Source organism: Scleropages formosus, chromosome 18 (assembly GCF_900964775.1).
Source record: "Scleropages formosus chromosome 18, fSclFor1.1, whole genome shotgun sequence".
Classification (NCBI taxonomy): Eukaryota; Metazoa; Chordata; class Actinopteri; order Osteoglossiformes; family Osteoglossidae; genus Scleropages; species Scleropages formosus.
Genome location: NC_041823.1, coordinates 23,121,217 through 23,129,282, shown reverse-complemented (window position 1 = coordinate 23,129,282; position 8,066 = coordinate 23,121,217). Strand labels below are relative to the sequence as shown.

At 36.1% G+C, this 8,066-nt stretch overlaps 1 protein-coding gene across 1 annotated transcript; it reads right to left on the bottom strand.

Moving 5' to 3' along the window:
• Nucleotides 1-2,289: 2,289 nt before the first annotated feature.
• On the bottom strand, nt 2,290-6,135 carry LOC114909124 (uncharacterized). The gene is made up of 4 exons (XM_029245983.1): nt 3,814-6,135; nt 3,109-3,264; nt 2,901-3,002; nt 2,290-2,672 (listed from the first exon to the last, which is right to left on the bottom strand). Exons 1-4 carry the CDS (start codon nt 3,913-3,915, stop codon nt 2,379-2,381), a joined length of 654 nt encoding a protein of 217 aa, XP_029101816.1. The 5' UTR covers nt 3,916-6,135; the 3' UTR covers nt 2,290-2,378.
• Nucleotides 6,136-8,066: the final 1,931 nt, after the last annotated feature.

Sequence of the window (8,066 nt, the reverse complement as noted above, 5' to 3'; positions counted from 1 at the left end):
TCAATTCATTTGTAGCTATAAATATTCAATATTGTAAAGGACTCCAGTTGCTGTTTAAATTAAAGCTTATCTTCCTTCATGAATACCTTTTTAAATTTGTTTTCCTATTGTATATTTGTACTTTTATTTTGTCATATTACTGCGTACAATTATTAAAAGGAGGCTAATTTTGACACTCTCGTTTTCCAAAGAGCCCTGCATTTAGTTGCCGAATTAGTTTAATCCAGTTGGCGTGCAGATATAATTTAGCTCAGCCAGTGGTTAACTGCATGCTACAAGAACTAAAGAATTTATTTAATATAAAGATTAGCAATCCTCTGAAGAGGCACAAGCTTTGTACATGTAATATATTGTTGTGAATGTTTTTTCTTATTTTATTTTATGTAATTGTAATTTTTTTCTCCATGGAAACGAGATGGTTACGGCTGTTTAGTGTGTACAGCTCTGGTTGCCGAAGCGAAGGGCGAAACGGAAATTAAATGTTAAATATTTGTTTTGTTTTTTTACACCAGCTCTGGTGGAGGTTGTCAAGTTAAAGTTTCAATAAATCAACTAAACATCAGTCAAGTCTTGGCCATCACTCGGGTGGGTCTGCTAAATACGCTGGCCACGGAGCCTGAGGAAACAAAAAACTCCCATCTGAAAGTCAAGAGTTAGGCATTCTAGATTAAATAGGATTTCTAAATCAGATTACAGGTAATAATAGCATTGTTTCAGTTATTGACTGATTTCCCAAGTTCATAACTGACAGTATCATAATAATGTTTTTTGTTTTTTTTTCTTTTCACACTTGGTTATATGCTTTTATGAATACTAAGTTAACTTTTTCAGCACTTCAGGGTTTACATAGCATCAATCATTCTGGACTAAAATCTGGATAATTTTTTTATTGCTTTCACACAAAATGCATTTGATGACCACATCTCTCAAGATTCATGGACTCTTATAAATCGAACTCCAACACTGGCAAAACTCTTGTCGACAGCCCAATTTGCATATTTAAATATAACAGTTTTGAAAAGAGTATATAAGTTTGAAAACAACTTTAACATAAAATTGAACTAGACAACAATTCACTAAATATCCTCAGTAATATTATACTGAAAGATATTCAGAATCTTGACAAAGAAAAAAACAACCACAACTGACACCCATTGTAGCTGAAGACCAACACAGGTGTTTTGTTTTCAAATTCAAGACCATTAAAACCTTAAAAACATAATGTGCCATAACCACGATGGCTATGAAGTACTACATTCCTAAGGTAGAAGAAGACTATACTTTGTTTAAGAAATAAAAACACACACACACACACACACACACACACACACACACACCTGAACCACTTGTCCCATATGGGGTCGCAGGAAGTCGGAACCTACCCAGCAACACAGAGCATAAGGCTGGAGGGGGAGGGGACACACCCACACTGTAAAAAGTGATATGTGGTTCTACAAAAAAATTCAGGGAAAAATATTACAGCAATAATTTTAAGTAATTGTCAACAGCATATATTAAGTGAAATCTACTTGATGAAATCAAGTTAATTTACCAAAATTATTTATGTCCACAAAGCAACAGCATCTAAAAAAAACTTGTTCATTCTACTAATTATTTTAAGTTATCTAACAAATAAATTTAGTAATATTACTTGGTTGCTTTTGATGGAGTTAGAACATTACTTTAACTTAAACTACGTAAATCAATTAAGCCTTGCTTTACTTTTGTGTGACTTTTTAAATTACTGCATTGCATAATTGTATTGGATGAATTACATTTTAAATATTAAAACATTTCTCTTTTTTAATTCTGATTTGTACAGTTCCAAGAAATGTAAGAATCTAGGTAAAATTAAAGCAGCAGTCCAATTCTCACAAACCAATAAAGAACTTCAATAAAACTTACAAAATATGAGAAAAAAAACTCACAGGCACATGTAGTTAAGTATTTATTTTGTAATATTTGTACAATGTTTTATTTGTATTGGACAGGTTTTGTATTCATCAAAAAATAAATTTTATGGCATATTCAAATGCTAAAATACTAAAAATAATCATCAGATCTCAATCTGATATATAAAAGTCAACAAAACAAAAATGTACACATTTTCAAAATTTCTACAATTACAAATTTGTATAAAACATAAGTTACAAGTAACATAAATTGCCATATTACTGTCCCAAATTTCTACATAATTATACAGATGAACTGTACCTGAACTGAAAATTTGCCAAACCTCATACTGTGGTCTGATGTTGCATCACTAAAATATTCATTTTTGTGGTGTAAATCTTAAAACATTTTAAAGAATGTAACTTGTGTGTCAATGCTTGTTTTAACACTGTGTTCAGCCAAGTAAATTGTATTGCATGACTACATTAAGCAAGCTTATTCTTAAGAGACTGCATTTTGGGTGAAAACTTACAAGTGTCCAACTCTAAGATCAGCTTTTGAAATGCTTCAGATGTATACCTGAGCTGTTTAGGGTAGCTCAGATTTAGAGCATAGGTGAGGCCAAGAAGAACTGCACAAGCTTTAGCCACATTTCCTAAACCACTCACTACTTGGGCACCCTCCAAGACAATGCTGATGTCATCCTGCTCACCCCTCTTAAAGACAGAAATTTTCATTGTGTGGTGCATGAGATCTTGCTGAAAATCTGTTTCGGCACACTACAGAAGACAAAGAACAGAACATGGGAATTCCCTTGATCAGTACAGACTTTGGAGATTCAATATATTTTTCTGAAAACTCAAAACACAAGAGATTTTTTAAAAATATTGTGTTTAATCACAACTCAGTTTGTTTTACTTGAGCACAAATACAAAATTCCAAACTCATAAAACATACAATTTTTTTTTTTTGGTTAATTCTTAGTATTTTGTAAGATAGATACTTACATGGTATTCCTGGATGAGATCATCATCCTTTTCACCCAAGTAATGAACCAAGCAACGAATGACAACTTCTCTTGTCTGGTCAATAATAACACCACCAGGGTTCTAAAATGTAGCAAAATGTACTATTGATTACCAGTGCCAACAATCTCTAAGATCTTGTTAAATATATCCAACCAAATCGATTAAAGATTACATTATTTTAAAATACCTGATGAATGGCAACCATTTTGTCCTGCAAAGTTTGCCTAATTGCTCCTCCTTTGGCACAAAATATGCTCAACAGCTTTGGGGTATACTGGTCCAACATCTGCATAAATTTTGGCTCTAAATCCAAAGTGGTAATTCTCCTGAATTCTTCATTTATCTGAAAGGAAATAACAAAACAAAAAATCAAAATATAAGCGATTTATAGAAATGTACTGCATTTATAGGGCACCTCACTATATTGTCTTTATGTAAGTTTATGGAATGTAATGTTATAAGCAATGCATAAACTTGCATGTCTTAACCAAAACATGAAATTACTGTTATTAAAAGTTGCTTTAAATGTAATTTAATCAATATATAAAATGACATATCTTGTTCTTCAGAATGAATCAGAATCACATGACATATTGAGGAACTATTTCAACAATAAACACACAGGGTTTCATGAATCCCCTGATGGGTGATAAATTACATTGTCAGACAGATGTGACATTAAAGGGTACTGCACCTCACTATTGGCTTTGTTCTTCACAAAGACACAGCATTATTACTAATTTACCTTTACAATAGCTACGTGATATGTCATTTAATGTATAACTTGTCTACAGCAATAAATTAAATTTTTCATATGTTGTTTTTAGCAATACTTGAAATCACATATTAGAGAAGTGCTGTAAGGATAAAAGGTTGTCATTTAATGACTCACCTGCTGGGGGTTAAACAGTGCAGGCCATCTGTCTTTAAAATCCACAACTCTGGGGGACAGGTTGACAACTTCATGTCTTCTGAGCGCGAAAGTTTTTGCCATTTTTGCTTTGATCACTTGGTATTGTCCTTCTTTTTTACTTCACTAAGCAATTCCAACCCTTCTTGCTCCAAACTCTCTTCACTCTGACCTGTTGGGTATGGTGGCAGGTAATTCACTTCTGCTTTCCTTGGCTTTTTGACATCCTTTGCGGGTTTCCTGTTCTCAGGACTCTTATTTTTCAGCGTGTTACATGTAACTTCAGGACAACCAAACTTGCTGAGTCGCCTTCTGTAATCAGCCATTTTGTACTTAAGACTCATCTGCCAACCAAAATACCCACTTAAGGAACCAGGTTCTTTTAGACATGGATATTGCCGAACAAGTGCTTCTGCCACACAGATAATCTGCATACCTGAAGGATATGCTGTATAAGCATGAATAGCCTGAGTCAGCCTTTCAGTTATATTTCTATTTACATTTTGGACACTCATAAGAGTGCCATCTCTCATGTAGGCCTCCATTGCCTTTTCAAGCACGATCTGTACTTCTGGAGAGAAATATGGGATTGGAAATTCTTGGGGCCATGGTAGCCTGTCTGGGCTACTCTGTGGAGAAAGGATGAGTGTATCTTGAGAAGAAGAGGAAAGTGCATCATCTGACTGGAATGTAGATACATCTGCCCCACTGTAACCTGACGAACTATGTATAAATGCAACGGCAGATGATTCCTCTTCAAACTGTAATGTACTGGTGCTAGGGATGGGATTATGTTGAGTACAGAATGTCAGCACCACAGGCGAAGGGAAAACAACTTTGATTGTATCCTTGTGTTGAATCTGGTCAGTAGAAGTAAGTGTGAAAAAGTCATGAAAATCAGAGTCCATGTACTGTAGGCTAAACTCCTCGGTTATAACAAATGCTTCCTTTACAGCTAATTTCAATTCATCTACAGTATTTGGGATTCCTAAGGGAAGGACTAGCTTCCTGATTTGCTCCTTAATAAGAACTTTTAGCAGGGTCCATGTTGTATCTTAGACCTAAGACAATAAAAGAAGTGATAGTCATTTATAAAATTAGCACAAAGCAAGAAATAACACAGACCTAAACCTGAATAGTTTGTGAGATCATATAACAATCTAAAATGTACAACCTATGTAACGCTTCAGAGTAACCAAACGATTTTTACCAACACAATAAGCTGCCAAAGGATAAGAATCACCAAGTGCTCTATGCTCAACAAGAAGAAAATGCCCAGATGACTCAAGGTGATATGATCTTAGATGCTCATTGTAATAAGCAATAAGAGTCTTGACAATGAAACTGAGACCTTTGTCCAAAACAACTATCTGAAGAATCTCAACAAAGTCAGGGAGACCTCCAGTACAACCATAAGGCAATATCATGCCCACTTTGTATGTTGTTCCACAGTAAGATACAGCATTGGCCAACTGCACACTTGTTTGGTTTGGTGATAATTTTCTTATGGCCTCCTGTACCTCTGCATGTACCAATTCCACAGGCATTTTGTGCACCTTACTGACACACACTGAAGGTGTCACAGTGCTTGCATAGGAGTGGTAAGCCATCATCATTTGGTGCCTTGTAGCGAGTGACAGCAAAACATTTCTGAAGTTGGTAGTATCCCTCACTACACGTTTAAAGAAACTGTGTTTTGCTTCAAATCGCATTGTCCAAAGTCCAACAAGTGGTCCAAAGGCTTCAATCATTTGAGGATAGTGCTCCAAGAAGTGGTGTTTTGGAAGCAGTCGTTCATTTGGAAACACACTTAAAAATAGATGGCGATGTTCAGATATCTTTGAGTCAAGGAAAGCAATACTTTCTGCTGTGTGGACAGGTGACACGACAAGTTCAATGATGTCTTTTAAAATCATGAGAATGTGCCATGCTGGTTCATCCAAAGGTATCTTTGACCCAATAAAGAGTGGCAGAAGTCTGATTAGTGCCCAGTTCTCATGTGCATTTCCCCCTACGCTATGGCGAGTAGCAAAATTTTGGGGTATCGATTGGGGGCTGTTAGTTTTGTCAGTCCATTTGTAGGGGAAGTTTTTAATTGAGTCATTCAGTTCACTTAATGTGATGTATTTTTTCTTGATAAGAACAGAGAGGCACAGTACTAGCTCTACTGGAATGATACCTTCAAATAAGTCATGAGCTATATCTGGAGGATAACCAGTGGCAAAGTGAAAATGTGTCAGTTTCTCTGTCAGTGGACAAGCCTTTTTGACACCAGAACAATGGGTAAGTGTAGGATTTACCTTCATAGTCTCAACATATGCCTCTTTTGTCCTTTGTGGAAAAGCCCCTGATCTTACTTCTTTCTGCTAGAATTCACTACGACATCCTAAACAGAACCTACAGATGTAATCCCCGGTAAAACTTTCAACTAAACCACTGAGAGTATGGGCACCAAGGTTGTCTGCTACAACACGAAGTACAGTCCCTTTGATGGTTTTTCCAACACTAGCAATGAAAACTCCTTCCTGTTCCAAGACACAAATATCTTTCAAAAGTGGTTCCAAAACTACATCATATCCAAACCTTCTTACATCATCACCTTTGCTAAGAATAGCCAAATGTATTGATGTCAGAGTAGATCGCAATTTGGGAGGCATATTGGCCAAAACCCAAAATACTGCTGAAATTTTGTGCTTTTTCTTAGAGGTTCCAAGTGGATTGCACACCTCAAACTCATCAACATAAATAATCAAAGAGACTTTTAGTTCATCCCCATCAAAGAACCTATTTTCCTTGAAATATCTGCCATCTACAAATTACTCAATATGGGATGGGTCACTTGAAACTTGATGTTTCAGCATGTCCAATTTCATACTTTTGCTGTTCAACACCTGCTGCAATGTCTCAAGAATAGGTACATAGTGATATTGCATACTCTCAGTAGCATCTAGAACAAATTCTACTGGTTCAACAACTTCAAAATTGTCCTTAAAAAATTGTCTTCTCTTGAAGGCAGACCCAAGGGGACCACCTGCTTCTAATGTTCTTACAATAGGGGTGGACTTACAAAGTTCATTTACAAATTCAGTGACATTCTCTTCACTGAGGACACAATTATTCTTACTTAAACTTGATTCAACAATGTTTTTGAACAGCTGGGAATGGGATGACAAACAAGACACAAAGCGGAGTTCTTCAACCAAGTCATCAATGCATCTGGAAGACACATTGTATATGCTCTCTAACTTCAACAGGAGCAAGGCTATTTTGTTCACGACTGTCTGTGATTCATCTTGTATTTGGTAATCCCCATTTATACATCTGTTCTCAGTGTCACTGTCCTGCAGCTTAGTATCAAATGAATGTGATTCAGTCTCCTTCATCACTAACACATCGGTCTTGAAATCTCTGTAAGAGTGAGGATTATGTTTTCTGCTTCTGTGTGTTACAAAAGTCCCATATCTATTTGTCTTAAAGTTACACCCTTGAAATACACATTCTATGGTTTCATGACTTCTAAGATGATGACCTAAATGTTGAAAATAGTCCTTCTCAGAACAATGTTGTGTGCTACAACTTTTACAATTTAAAGTAAGCACTTCTGGCACTTGATTGTCCTCATGTATATGGTATCTACTTAAATGTGTGTTAAGGGCACTCTGTGTTTTGAAAGAGCATGGACAACTCGAGTGTGTACACAGTACAAAATGGCCATGTGTAAATGAACCATGATGAAATCGACAGTGCTTCAAGACACCTCCTTTCGTGGAGGCTATCCACTGACAGATCTTGCACTGCCACACCATGATTGCAAACAACATCCTCATACACCCAACTACCCCTTAAATCTGAGCTTTAAATCTTAAATTGCAAGGGAATCTATGCTTACACAGCTGAACATCTATAGTGGTCTTCAATATATACCTGTAAAAAAAGGGGGGGGGGGGATAGTTTAAAATATAACAGCAAGTGGTAATCATCAGGGTTCAAGCACAAATTGCTCCCCAAGTGGCTGATTTGTCCAAAAATTCTTTGCCACTAGCACATTGAAGTGGGGGTATCCCTTAATGTGAACAGCTATAGAAACTAGTTTAGACTTTAAAACGAAGGAACAACAAAAGTCCGGCAAAAACGTATTACGTCTAAGTTGCACAAGCAATCCACCCTGCAAATGAGTTTGTTGGAATTCACAATGGTTGACACCAATTACCTAGCTAAATTATGTATGAAAATAC

Bases quoted from the DNA above. Each gene is read 5' to 3' on its own strand.
- LOC114909124 (XM_029245983.1), bottom strand. From the start codon at position 3,915: ATGGCAAAAACTTTCGCGCTCAGAAGACATGAAGTTGTCAACCTGTCC. The intron at 3,265-3,813 runs GTGAGTCATTAA...ATTTCCTTTCAG, and splicing joins CACTGTTTAACCCCCAGCAG to ATAAATGAAGAATTCAGGAG. The intron at 3,003-3,108 runs GTATTTTAAAAT...GCTACATTTTAG, and splicing joins AAATGGTTGCCATTCATCAG to AACCCTGGTGGTGTTATTAT.